This window comes from Galleria mellonella, unplaced genomic scaffold, assembly GCF_026898425.1.
Source record: "Galleria mellonella isolate WM207_F2 unplaced genomic scaffold, CSIRO_AGI_GalMel_v1 utg855, whole genome shotgun sequence".
Lineage (NCBI taxonomy): Eukaryota > Metazoa > Arthropoda > Insecta > Lepidoptera > Pyralidae > Galleria > Galleria mellonella.
In genome coordinates, this window is record NW_026442164.1 from 556,045 (window position 1) to 571,217 (window position 15,173).

The following is a 15,173-nucleotide window of genomic DNA, read 5'->3' on the forward strand; positions in this document are numbered from 1 at the left end:
CAAATATTTTATATCACTTTTGTGTAAATAAAACGTATTTATCGACTTATAAATGACAAATACGTAAATTAAGTGTAAATCACAAATACGTAAATGTTTACACAAGAATGATTAAAACATTATTGTCACAGGAAATGTTTTAGTAAATAATTACTTGTTTTGTTCATTTCTGTATAGATAACTTAAAAAAAATTATATCATCATCATTACCGTTAAATCAGCCACTAAATATCCACACCTGTAAAAAAGGCCTCCCCCAAAAAGGGGGGATTTGCTAATAGTTGCCAAGCAGCCGGGTTATCAACCGAAGTGAAGCATTTGGGATGTTTTATGTGAAATGCTGTCGACCATCCCTCGAGCATTAAGTTCCCTTAGTTGCCTCTTACGACACTCACAGGAGAGGGTTGTGTGGCTTATTCTATGCCGGGACCACACGATTCTCTAATGTACTTATTGCTCTAAATTTTAAATGCATTCGCAGATTTTTAAAATACGAACTATAATGTAATGTAACATCAGTAATAACGAATCAGGCCGAATATTCCGAACTGTCTGTGCTAACTTGATAAATACATTTATATATACATTGTTGTTAAATTTAGAATGCATAATATTTATCATTTATTATGATATTTTTTATTATATAATTCATGGGCATTTCCATCATTAATCATACGTGGGGAGAGTGTTTATTCTGACACAAAAAAAAGATTGAAATTTTTATTCTTGGGTACAGAAAAAAAAAATATTTGTCTAAAGATCTTCGCGGTTTTGAAATGCAATAATAATGTTGTTTTATTCAATTCTTATAAGGTTCTTGAGTGGCGACCCCGTACAGACAAACGCGGTGTAGGACGACCCCCCACTGGATGGAGTGACGAACTGAAATGTATTGCAGGGAGTCAGTGGATACAGGTGGCTCAGGACCGTTCTTTTCGGCAGTCTACGGGGGAGGCTTATGTCCAGCAGTGGACGGGTAATGGCTGAAATGGTGATGATGATTCAATCCTTCATATGTGTATTTAAAGAGGGAACGGATGGACCGTGCCCATCCCCATCCCCATCCCAGAATATCTAGCTCCCTCAATATCCCAGCGAAACTTTGTAAAAAACGTGTCTCGAGAAAACACCCTCCCTCCCCCCTCCCTCCTTCTCCACTGGAAGACAATTATAAATATCCCAATTTATAACTAGTATATCACAAAGTAAATTAAAAGTGGAATGTACGAAATAATTTAAATAAATAAAATATCAAAAACAAATTACAAAAACAGTAATTTGAACCCAAATTTAATTTAAAATAAGTCCTGTTCGTTTCGTCTTCATTATGGGAGTGCAATAAACGACTTCATTACTACTAAATACGAAAATTATAAATTGTTAAAAAGTATCTTACGTGACATTTGAAATGTGACAATCAAAATGCGACTCTTTGATGTTGGAAGAGAGTAAAATTTCCCTCTCCGTTCTTTCTTACTAATAGAATTTAGTACATTTTGTTCTACTAGTAAGACAGAACAATTTAATAGGCAAGAGTAATACCTTAAAGACGGCAAATATATTAATATAGTAAAGATATGAAAATCTCTTTCGATTACTTGATGTTGGTGGACCAATATTGGGCAGTCCAATTCATAGATACATTGTCAAACAATACGCTATTAATTTATCAAGTACAATGTTCGATACGTGAGGTCAAATGGGCATTATAATTATAGTAAATACTTACTAAGTACAATAAACATGTATCAATCAATAAATCATTCCGTTAATTATCATTAACCAAATGATATTGCAAATATTAACTTATTAAATATTAGTGCAGTATTCTGAAGTTTCGTCTATAAGGTTCGTGTTATGTGAAATGTGGTACAGATTATAAAATGTACCGACAATGTATTTGGACACGGTATTCTACCACGTGACCTGCGCGCTAATGATATTTTACATACAATATTGTCTACCGCGCATTGAAACATTGTCTATGATCCGTATTAATAAATCTATCTGAAAAAAAAAATTAAGTATGTAAGAATCTATTGGTGTGTTGATTAATAAAGGAATCTTGATTTGAAGTCAATGGTTTACGAAACAAAACAGGATTTGAGCTAAGAACAAGGAATTACATAGAAGGAAAGATAAAATAAAAACTTCATAGCAGGCTAGTGTATAGAAAACGTTATACGGCCGTATAACCCTACCAAATTCAGATACAACCTGCTTGCATACTTTCTACATAAACTGTGTCCAATATATAGTCTAGTAATGTAAAATTTGTCATTGACAAATAATTGACACATTAAACATTTTTTATATACTAGTCTGCTATGAATTGACATAAATAGCAACTGATGGTGTATCTTTTGTCCTCTTTTTACTAATTATATTTGCATAAGAAGAAAGGTGGCAACCACATTTACAGTTTTATCATTTCTTCTATGTACTTCCTTGTTCTTAGCTAATTTGTTGTTTATGGATAGTTGAAACTATGGCGGGAAACTTTTTTTTTTTTATTAAGTAACGCCATTACTGAGCGAAGGAAATAATAAATTAATAATTATCAAATATTTTTTCTGTGATGAATGACTGTTAACCACTGTAGTGAAGTCAAGTTTCGTTAAACTCAATATTATTGCTTGAGCTTGATTTATTAATACGGACCTATGAGTGATTTGTTCAAATTGTTTGCCGCGAAACGTGAATGTATGTTTAATTGTATGTGTCCTGCTACGGACAGACAGCAGATGTTTCACTGTTAATACTCCACATACGTGTAAAGTAACACTAATTGTGATTTATTCTTTATGAAAATATATGGACCATTATATTGAATGTTGAAGTTTTATTTATTACTGTGTTTACCGCTAGTTTATCTACGGTATTTTAAATCCTTTTATTATGGCTTTAATTTTTACTAAAATTTTAATAAATCTACGCATAAGATTCTATAATACTGCATTCGTAGAAGTACGGATTGCATGGTAATTCGGGACGCTAGATATGTCCGTAGGTAATGCGTAAATAGGGGGGCAAGGGATTGTTAGTAATGGAGACTAACAATCCCATTGCTAGCAATATATCCAACCAGGTCGACCTCCACGCGGTTCCCCCTGGAAACTATCATGATTAATTCCTGATGAATTCATCATGATGGGCTAACTGGCCTGTTTTCATCCTCATCGATCACCCTTCACTGGTGCCCCGCCTGGGTATCCCATTAACGCAGGCGGGGTTACCACTCCATTTTCATCCAATAAAAAAAAATGCGTAAATAAATTATACAGTTGATTTCCAATAAAGTACTAGGAGAAAAGAATCGTGTAGGAGTGCGCGTTCTTTCAATAAATACAATTACGTAGTCGATTTCGCATAAAGTACCAGGAGATTAGAATTGCGTAGGAGATATTAAAGTTTGTTAACTCTTGTTTATAAGCGAGAATGAAAGGGCAGGTCAGTGAGCCCATCGTGATGAGTACACCTGGAATTCGGCACGATGGTTTCCAGGGAAGACCACGGGGAAGTCGATCTAGTTGGGTATATGGCTAGCAATAGGGTCCTTAGTCTTCATTCCTATTGATTCCTAACCTCAAAGTAGCTCATAAATTTTCGGGGACATCCCAAAATGTGAATGGCGTGATGTGATGCATCTCATTTATCACATTAGGTAATAATTCACATACCGTGTGTTACCACGAATTAGAAAATTTACAATGCTGTTTACGCCATGAATAATGTATGTACATATTGTCTGGTAACATCATATAAATACATACATATAACAAAATCTAATAAGACTTTGTACAAAAGTCGATTACTTGGGTACCTCTGTCCCATTCCTGTTTCAACCGTGTAGCAGCTGTGTTTCGATTTGAAGGGTGGGATATGGCGTGAATTTACTGGGTACAGAGGAATAACACATGAGTCCTCAGGAATGGCAACGCATGGGTGGTATCATGGGCGAAACAGTATACTCTGTTATGTCCATGGTACTGCTCATGTCTATAGGCGACGGTTACCACTTTCCATCAGGTGGGCCGTCAGCTTGTTTGCCATTCTAAATTGTATAAAAAGAAATCTCCATTAAAAAAAATTTCATATACAATTACTAAATAGGACAAAGAAGGATATAGGCTATATATTTTTCTCAAACATGCTTGGAAATGTGAGCATTATTTTGACAATCTTCTCCGAGATAAATCAAAATTGCCGTACTGGCCAGATATATGCAGGCAGCGGCCGGAAAAAGTTGCATAAAAATCCATATCTGTCGTGTTTTGCGGCCAGATAAATTACTATGTAAACTCATATCTGTCCTGTAATTAATAATGGCGCGTGAAAATTTTTTATTGTTCGTTATTCGTCATTGAACTTAAAAAGTAAAATTATGTTTTTGATTTCCGCGCATGTTTGAAAAAAGCACTATACAAGCCTTGACCACAATTAGGCATTGATGGACTCACGTATGTGTGCCTCGGCTACGCCTCGGCCCACATTTGCACGTTCGTTCATCAATGCCTCAGTTGCTGGCCGCTGCAGTAATGTACTATACCCATGTTAATAAAAACTAGTTACTTATAACGGGCTCTTATCAAAATCACGATAAATAATTTATCGTTTGACTGCCTATTTTTATTTTTAAACAACAATTTAATTCACATGAAAAGGTATGCTGGAAGAAATTTCTTATTAGAGATAAGCTCGCCTTTGTACATTACGTTTAAAATTTATTGCGACGAATTGACGATTGGACGTTATGTTTGTGTACCTACAATGAAGATTGATTTAATAAAAAAAAAATATATAATTTAATTGTCTAATATACATATAAAACACTAATTAACCAACTTCAGAAAAGAAGGAGGTTTTATGTTTGACTGTATATTTTTTATCATTATTATTAAATTACAGTTTTTTTTTGCCATTAATTTTATGGGTACAATATTCTTTGGCGTATTTAAGATTATATTCAGAATTGAAGTGAGGGGAAGGGCGTCACTTCACATGATGTGAAGGTTCTAGCCATTCTCCATACATGTATTCAGACATATAAAAATCCTGTTAATATAATAATATAAACCGTCACCTCTATGGCAAATGTACGAATCTGCAGTTTTTTCAAATTTGATATTTCTTTAAAAATCTACATTTTGCGTCATACTACTTATTGTGGCTTATTTTCAAATTTCTATCTCTAACGGTTAAAGATATCGAGTAGCTCGAATCTCCATACTTTTGTGATATACCCAAAGTAAACTTACTTAGCATATTTATATAATATTTTTCTATAATAAACACTTTAATTTGAAAATTTCAATAATTGTTTTATCAATTTTTCAATCCTAATTTAGTTATTTTACATGAATGATTGCTATAACATTGTTATTTAAACTGAAATGTTCTCCAAAACATGTGATTTATACCGTGGTATATTTACGAAAGTGGCACTTACGTTAGTTTGCCAGATATTAAAATAAATTATTTTCTTTGGCAACTTACGAAACTGCCACTTTCGTAGATTTGCTGTTGTATAACTCAATACCTAGGAACTCTCATGTATGAAAGTGCAATGTAACGAATATGCATTTATTTCTGATACTTGTAATACGACAACATAACCTTCAAGAAAAGAGTATATTCCTTTTTAAAAGGCCGGCAGCACACCTGCAATGCCGCTAGTGTTGTGGGTGATCATAGGCGGCGGTAGTCACTTACCATCATGTGAGCCGCATGCTTGTTTGTCCTCTGTGTTGTAAAAAAAAAATTATAATAATTAATTAAGCGCATTCAATAAAAAATAGGATTTTAAAACTAAAATGCTAGCATAATCTTTTACAGTAGTCTTCTGTCAAAAGTTATTTGCATTCTAATGTTTCAAAACCTTCCCCTGTAAAATGTATCTTTTCAGTTTCGTAAGTTTACCATAAAGGTGACGAAACGTTTGTAAGGATGGATAAATTTGTTACTTTGTTACGGAAAATTTTTAGAATGTATTTAAATGAAATTTGGTACACGGGTATGTTTTATTCTACATAACTTAGTATAAAGGATACATTATGTATTAACTCACGCAGGCGGAGCCGCGAGATACAGCTAGTAGGCGCATAAAGAAACTCACATGCATACGTGAATACTGAAAACATTACTCTTCTTTTTTGAGCAGTCGTGCAACAACATCATCGTAGCAAAACTGAATTAAATTAAACATAATAATCACCACAAATCAGTTATTCTAATTTATTAAATTTAGTTTTTTTTATTTATAAAATTAATGAATCGATTTTGATAAAATATCTATGGAACTAATCTCGAAGTATATCCATTCAAAAAAAAAATTCAAACTGTTTTATAAATAAAGGGGTGTTTGTAAGTAACAAATATTAAAATATATAATTGAATTAGCGCTTCCTCCTTTTTTGAAGTCGGTTAAAACTCCGACTTTGACAGATAACGGAAGGTGAATATCATACAAATTGCTATTTATTATGAATATAATATATTTCTTAGAACTCTATACATATGTACTTGGGCTTTATTTACAAAATAGGTTTTGTGTTTCAAGACAAAATGGAAAAACATTGTGTACTCGTAGTGATACTACCGTTTACAAACGACTTCGTCCGCTTGATCGAGATGTGTTAATACCAAAATAAATTGCAGCCTACGTCCTTCTCTTTCTTGAAAGAAATCTTGAAGAGAAATATTATTAAAAACAATAGAGAATGGATGAGGCAAATATGCTAGGCCATTTTATACGATACTAGCGTCCCGCCCCGGCTTCGCACGGGTGCACATTACATCATATCACATTAAAATTATCAGTGTTTCTCTACAATATTATGCATGTATTATACATATAAACCTTCATCTTGAACTCCACTCTATCTATTAAAAAAAAACCGCTTCAAAATCCGTTGCGTAGTTTTAAAGATTTAAGCATACATAGTTTTGTATGCTTTTTTACTTTGTTTTATACTATGTAGTGATGACGGTTTTTTAAAGAGCATAGTAGAAGGAAAAATAGAGGGCAAAAGAGGAAGAGGAAGGCTGAGGAATAACTACATGGGACAGATAAAGGAAACACTAGGTGTCAGGTCGTATAGGGAGGTCAAGGATATGGTCTGGGATAGAGCTGGCTGGAAGAAGATGCATGAATTAGTTGCACCGACAAGAGGAAACTCTTAAATGAAAAGAGAGTCATTCTTCATCCCATAGAGTAAGTGTATACCAAATTTTATAGCAGTTGGATAATCCGTTAAGGCGCAAACAAAGCGTATAACAAATCAAAAATAATATAGACTGTAATAATTATTTAAAAATAGCAAAACTAGGTCATTTTACAACCATAAAAACCAAAGAGAGATTTTTTACAAAAGTCATTTCCTTGGGTATCATTGTCCCATTCATGTTTGAATGGCTGTGTTTTGGTTCAAAGGGTATGACTGTTAAATTAGAGCATACAGATACATAACATCTTAGTTCTCAGAAATAGCAACGAATGGGGAGTATTATGGGCGACACAGTATACTCTGTTGTCCATGGTGCTGTTCATGTCTATAGGCGATGATTACCATATTTAACAGGTGGGTCGTCTACTTGTTTGACATTATATGTTGCATAGAAAAAATATAGAAATTAAATATGGCCAGTATTTGATATTGGCCGCAAATCGATAAAGACAAACAAACTAACATTCACATGTTTAATATTCATATGGATTGCAATTTAAAATTCGTTGTCGTATTCATTTAAAAAAAAAAATTTGCAAAAGATGCTTTTTTTAATCATACAGCACTATCATACCTACTTGTACAACAATTAGTCCATTACCCTAAGGTTGTCTTGTAAAGATTGCTCTCAGCAATAAGACCGCCTCACTGTACTTATACAATCGTATCGTTGTGTTTGTAAATTGTCTTGCTTACTTCCTATATTGCATAATGCAAATAGATAGATAGATAGATAGATAATTTATTTGCATTACTTACAGCACACAAACAGCGAAAGACACAAATGCAAAGTGAAAAAAGATATAAAAAGATACATGTACAAAAAATAAAAAAATAAAATCAAAAACAAAATCAGAATGCATAAAATTAGTAACATTTTTTTTTCTTCATGCGTATAAGTATACTCATTCATTCTATCATTCAAAAACTAGTTTTTACCCTCAGCTTTGTCGACCGAAAATATTAATTGACCGGTATAAAATGGAGCCTCCAAACAGTATGACTTGAAATTTCATGAGAATCGTATGAGCCATTAAAGTCACAACGGATCGACCGAATATGATAAGATTTAATCTCACTGTTTAAACACTACAATTAATCCACATTTAACACATTACTCACAAATTTGATTATTTATTCATATTATAAAACAAATGCCTACAATGTACGCGAAGTTTTGTGTTTCAAGAGCTAACGCATCGCCTCTGTTGTTGAGTTATTCCATAACGAATTTGGACTAGAAATAAAAATAAAAAAAATTTAACAGACCAAAGAATTACAACACTAGTTTTTATCCGTGATTCCGTTCACATAACTGGTATATCGTCATAGTCGTAGAATACTGACCGATCTTTATATGTAATATTTGTCAGATTTTTTTTTACAACACAGGGGGCAAACGAGCATGCGGCTCACCTGATGGTAAGTGACTACCGCCGCCCATGATCACCCACAACACCAGAGGCTTATTGCAGGTGTGGCCGGCCTTTTAAAAAGGAATATGCTCTTTTCTTGAAGGTTATGTTGTCGTATCGGTTCGGAAATACTGCTGCTGGAAGTTGATTCCAAAGAATGGTTGTGCGTGGAAGAAAGTCAGTATTCTATGACTATGACGATATATCGCTTGACCGGGATATAATTAATTTTGTGTTTCACATACAAATTACTCCACTTAGATCCTTACATCGGGTGGAACGGATTGTTAGTAACGCGGACTACTAGTCCTATCGCTAGCAACATACCCTGTCAGGTCGACCACCACGTGGTCCCCTCTGGAAACCATCGGGCTGAATTCCAAGTGTATTTTTTTTAATTGATGATGATGGAATGGTAATCCCGCCTACGCTATCGGTATACACCGGCGGGGCAACAGTGAAGGATGATAGGTGAGGATGAAGCAGCTCAGTTAGCCCATCGTGACGAATTCAACAAGAATTGTTCACGGTGGTTTCCAGGGGGAACCAAGTCGACCTAATAAGGCATATTGCTAGCAATGGGACTGTCAAACTCCATTGCTAACAATCCGTTTCCCCCCTCTCCAAGTGTATTCATTTGGGCTAACTGCTTTTTTATTCTCCCCTATCATTCCTCACTGGTGCCCCGCCAGCATACACCGATAACGCAGGCGGGGTTACCATTCCATTATCATCCATTAAAAAAAACATCCTTACATCATAAACTATTAAGGAGCTATTCACAAATATTTTTGTGTTAGACTCAAATACTATTTGTTTGTTTATAATCATCATCAACATGTCAGCCTTAGAGGAATTTGCCAGTAGTTGCCACGCTTGGCAGGCGGATTGGCAACCGCAGTAAGGCTTTCGAGATGTTTAAAGAGAGATGCTGCTGCCCATCCCTCGCCCTCCCTTAGTCGCCTCTTACGACACCGACTGGAAAGGAAGGAGTGGCTATTCTATGCCAAAATCATAAAGCCATTTATTTATAATTTATATTTATTGTATATTTATTTATTGTATTAAAAATAGAAGAAACAAAAATATAAGAATAACCCTTTATATCGGGAACCCCCTATTGATATCATGTCGTTTTTAATTTAATGAAAACGGCCGGATTTTCCGAAGCATTCATTATACCCGTTACTCCACAGAAGCGTTCGTGTTATAAAATTAAACGCTTGTTTAGCTAGGGTTGTCAACCGTAAAATTAAATTTTGTATATGCAACTTAGAATGGCAATTAAGCAGATATACCACACAATAGACAGTAATAACCATAGGTATATTCAGATGGGAGGGGGGAGGTGACATGTGGGCCATGCCCACCTAAGAATTGTCAGGCGCCCACCTTGACATGCGAGTGGAGCTTTCAACTATGCCCAAAAGCGTGGTTTTTTTTTGTTGAATGAAAATGTATTATGTGTATGTGAAAAGGTAACCCCGCCCGCGTTAACGGGATACGCTAGCGGGGCACCAGTGAAGGGTGATCGATGAGGATGAAAACAGGCCAGTTAGCCCATCATGATGAATTCATCATGAAGAATTAATCATGATAGTTTCCAGGGGGACCGCGTGGAGATAGACCTGGTTAGGTATATTGCTAGCAATGGGATTTTCAGTCTCCATTACTAACAATCCCTTTCCCCCCCAAAAGCGTGGTTAGGCCCTGGGAAAATAATCTTTCCTATATTTTAGTAAACTAGGTATTAACTTGCTGAAGTCCATATCACTGGTTATTTAATTAGAATTATTTTGTTTAACTCCGCTACCATTAGTATGCGTGTAATTACCAACATTTGATGAAATAACATATAGTCCTGCTCATAATGTAGTTCTCTATTCGGTGAAAGAGTTATTAAAATTATAGTTTTTCAGTTGTTTTTATTCTATGAATATATTTCCATTTGACAGCCCTATTTAGAAACAAATATTGGATAATTTCCAAACTATTTATTCAATTGGAATCTGAAAATCAGTGGGTGGGTTTGTCGCCCCCCCCCCCATTCTGATTACTAGGAAATAATACAAAATTTTAAATAAATTAATTGAAAAATAAAACTATTGTTCCGTAGCTTTTTAAGACCTGTGGCTCATTGAGTTGATTTAACGATGAATTTTTTCTCTGAAACCTCTTTTTTCGAAAATAATATAGGTATATATATTATATTTCTCCCTGAGAATGTGTTAATGATGTGCGCTTGCGTTTAATGATGAACAGATGATGATGATGATGATGATGATGATGATGAATAAATACACTTAGTATTTGCAGCGATTTAACTAGGGTAAATAAAATAGATAATAATTTGAATCGTTGATGTAATATATATTTGATGTTATGCGTTGAAGTTTGTTTTGCGAGTCAGTTACAATTTTGAAAACCTGAAAGCTCATGTAAATTTCTCCTGCGTTATGATTGGCGTTCTCGCGATGTCGTGATGAGCGACTCTTGTGACTGGTTGATGTTGTGCGTGATTATCTATTAATAACTTAGCAGTCGTCCATTGGTTTTACCGCTGAAACCGCTTCATTATACGCAGGAGTGAATAAATTGTTAATGCTTTAACAGAATGTATAGGCACAAACTAACTTTGTATAGGCACAAATAATACCTCTGTTAAGTCCTACTATCTCTCCCTTTAATTTCTTATTTTCCGTGTTCTCTCTTCGTCTTCCATTTTTATTCTGTACTGTTGTATGTTTGCTATTGTGTTTGGCCTGTTTATTTTATTATATATATATACCCAAAAGTTGTCTGGAAGAGATTGCTTGACGATAAAAGCCACCTTTTGTGTCACTTTTCATTACTATTCACTGTATTTACTACCTTATATATTATGCAATAAAGTGTAAAATAAATAAATAAATAATCTTATTTATTTTGCGAAAGAATTTTTAAAATCGGTTGAGTAGTTTTTATAACTACATTACAAACAAAAAATCAAATGTTTCCTCTTTCTAATATTAGCATAGAAAATAAACGTAAATATTTATGTAATAATATATACATATACATATTTTAATAGTAAATGTACAGCTTGCTTAATTATCTGCTCACCTCATAGTTGACTGGTAGAGAACGCCATTAGGTGTTAAGTCCGCCATATGTATACTTACTTATATAATAGTGCATTAAAGTTTAAATAAATAAATAAATAAATATTACAAAGTATTCTAAGAAGTCTATCCAGTAGAGTATACGAATTCCATAGTCCATAAAGTAATTTTTATTAAATAAAATAAACAAAAAAAGAAACAAAATAAAAGCTTCCCTTTTATTGATATCGCCTAAAAAGGAGACAGTTCTTAATTCCTTTGTGTGTATTTCACGTGAACGCCAATTCCGAACCGATTTCGATGGTTCTTTTTTCTTGATAGGCTCCCTAGCGGTGACAGCTCAATGCCCAACACTGGGGGTTTTTAGGTCGATTCCTTAATTAAATCTTTGATCACAAATCTTAATAATCCAAACACATTTCAATTTTATGAACATTTATTTATTTATTTACACTTTATTGCACCAAGTAAAAAGAGAAATAACAAATACAACATTATTTTTACATAATCAGTAAATTTTTTATGTTATTGTTTATTTTCATGTTTTTTGATGCAATAAAAAGTTAAATAAATACTTATTATTATTCTATTCATTTAAAATGTTTTTATTTATTCTAAATTTTGTTAGAACCTATGTCCTTTGGCTATGGGAGGCCTATGTCTGAAATGATTATGATGTATCAATATACGCCTGTCACACGGATGAATTATTAGTACCTATGTAACAATTAATAGCTTCCTCATGAAACAAGACGTCACTGAAAACCGCCTCTTGCATTTAGCAAATCTCCAGGTGGACGCGGTAAACAAACCGGGGTTTCCATACGTTGTACACATATAGATTTACGTTACTACTTCTATGACGTTTCGTTCCCACTTCGCTCTGGGGTTTTTCCGATTCGACTGCGGATCTCTGAAAACAAACTCAAGCCCGAATAGGATTCCCGGCTGCATCACTTTCAGAGTATTTAAACGGACTCCCTTCGGAACACTTGATTTATTTCAACACCGACTGTGTTAGTACAAAGATATAATAATTTAAATAAACAATATATTAAATATTTCTCATAAACTCTAATTAGTTGAATATTAGTGTAAGTATTAAATTCAAAATGTCCACTTAAATAAATTAATTTATAACCGTCTTTGACAACAAAGTTCTACATTATTTGTATAAATTATTATACTTATATATTAAATTATCATTACTATAAATATATAAATTATAGTAAAAAAGATATAATAAATATATAAATTATATTAAATACTAATAGAGATGTCAAATTATAATTATTAAAGTATATATTTTATATGACAGGTAAGTATGCTTTGTTATAAATAAACTTTAACTGTAAATTTTTTTTTATTGCTTATAATTTTCAAGCAGGCACTTTCGTCTTATAATAGTTTATTAATAAAGTTATAATTAATTTAATATATAAAAAACTATTAAATAAAAATATTAAATTATAGTTTAAGTAATTTATTATTTAATAATTATTTGTTTATTAGTATTTTTTTGTTTGTTATTTACACTATATTCTGTGGTATATTAATAATCATTAAAATATAATATATTTTTATATATATATATATATATATATATATATATATATATATATATATATATATATATATATATATATATATATATATATATATATATATATAAATAATAATTTAAGAAGCGTCCATAAAGTAAAAAGTTAACGCAGAAATTATCTCTTAATTTAAATAAAAAAAAATAATGATGAATTTTCAGTATTTCTGATACATTATTTTGAAAAAGCTATGATAGCAAATTGAAATGTACTTGCAGTGTAATTTTTATAATTTAACTATTTTATGTTATATTTACATATTCTAATTTATATACTATAATTAATTAATTAATGCTAATAATCTCCATCATTAACAACTCATAAAGTATTTTTTATTAAAAGGAAATATGATTAATTTATTATACTTAATTGTAATAAAATGCCTAATTATATTAAATAATAAATACTTAAATAAACCTATTGGATTAGTAGTCTATTGATTATGAGCACAGGTTTTCAGATTTCAATATTTTGATATAATAATGATTCACTAAACATCGGCGAAATATAATCTAAATACCTAAGTACTTAACATTTTTATACTTAATATTTTGCTTAACATTTTATTGTAAACCTATAATAAAATTATAAATACCGATAATAAAAACAATACCACAATGTCACCTTTCCCTTTATCAATACAAAGGAATGCCTGGAGGCTGGAAAGACGGAAAGATTTTCAAAAATTGCATCATTCTCACCTAGAGTACAATTCACCAATGAGCGTCGTTAAAAACGTTAACCTTGACATCATCTTGCTATTGGTCATCTTTTAAAAAGTTCCATTTCACATAAAATAAACTCTAAGATACGACATTCCTAATTAAATATGATTTATTTAGTAATCATAAATATAACTACCGATCCCATAATATACAGGTTTAAGATACTTTCTTATTATTATTAAACTTAAAAAAAATTATTAGGACTTCTTAAATAATTAAAAAAATGAATTTATTATTAGAAGAAGAATTTGCTTGAAACAGAACGTCACTAAAATATACCGCCAAGCATGTAACTGTATTAATATAGAACTCTAAACTTAAAGGCTATAAGTTTAGAGTTTATTATCAAGTAACTATGAATAACATTTGGAACGAAAGGTTTTTGTAAAGAAATGATCTGTCAAACGGGCAGTTGTCAATCGAGCGGCATCATGGATACTAGTTTATTGGATTTATTTCGTTCCTAATGGTTAGTTTATAGTGTTCGCGTATACCAATTACCGACAATGAGACACAAGTAGAATAATAAAGTGAACAAAATATCTGTGATAAGTCCATTTGAACGCGGCACACTCCCACTTTCACTAAGTATATTATTTCAAACCGCAGTGTCGCGAAAATAGGCGATTCGGTGAAAGCTCAGAATTCTTCATTGAAGATGGAGAACCGTGCAGAATTAGTAGAACAAACTGGAGAAGATTCGAAGCAAATATCGCAGGAGCAAAACGACAATGCGGTGGCTTGTAAGAAGGCACTTTGGATTTTTGGTTACGGCTCATTGTGCTGGAATCCAGGATTTGAATATCAGCAAGCCGTCACTGGTTACGTGAAGGGTTTCTCCAGGAGGTTCTACCAAGGGAATACTACACATCGAGGCACTGAATCGCAGGTGAGTGAATTTTGAATATTTTATTGTATAATATTGCTTGTTTGTCTCAAATGTAATGTAAGCAGATGAAAGGTATTTTGTCACCAAGTTTTTAATAAGGGTACCCACTGCGCAATCATCCTAAAAACTGGTGACGGAGCATATTTTTGACAAATAGAAAATCATTGAAATTAAATGAGAAAATAGTCCATTTATGTCATTATACATAGTATTTGT

The 15,173-nt window shown here is 32.6% G+C and overlaps 1 protein-coding gene across 1 annotated transcript in view; it reads left to right on the forward strand.

The window, feature by feature from the left end:
- The first annotated feature begins 12,695 nt into the window (after window positions 1–12,695).
- Window positions 12,696–15,173, forward strand: part of LOC113514877 (putative glutathione-specific gamma-glutamylcyclotransferase 2) — a 30,557-nt gene continuing 28,079 nt past the window's right edge. The window contains exons 1-2 of the mRNA XM_052901997.1: window positions 12,696–12,836; window positions 14,678–14,957. Of these exons, the coding sequence (XP_052757957.1) occupies window positions 14,727–14,957 (231 nt within the window). The 5' untranslated portion in view covers window positions 12,696–12,836; window positions 14,678–14,726. The remainder of the gene's footprint in view (window positions 12,837–14,677; window positions 14,958–15,173) is intronic.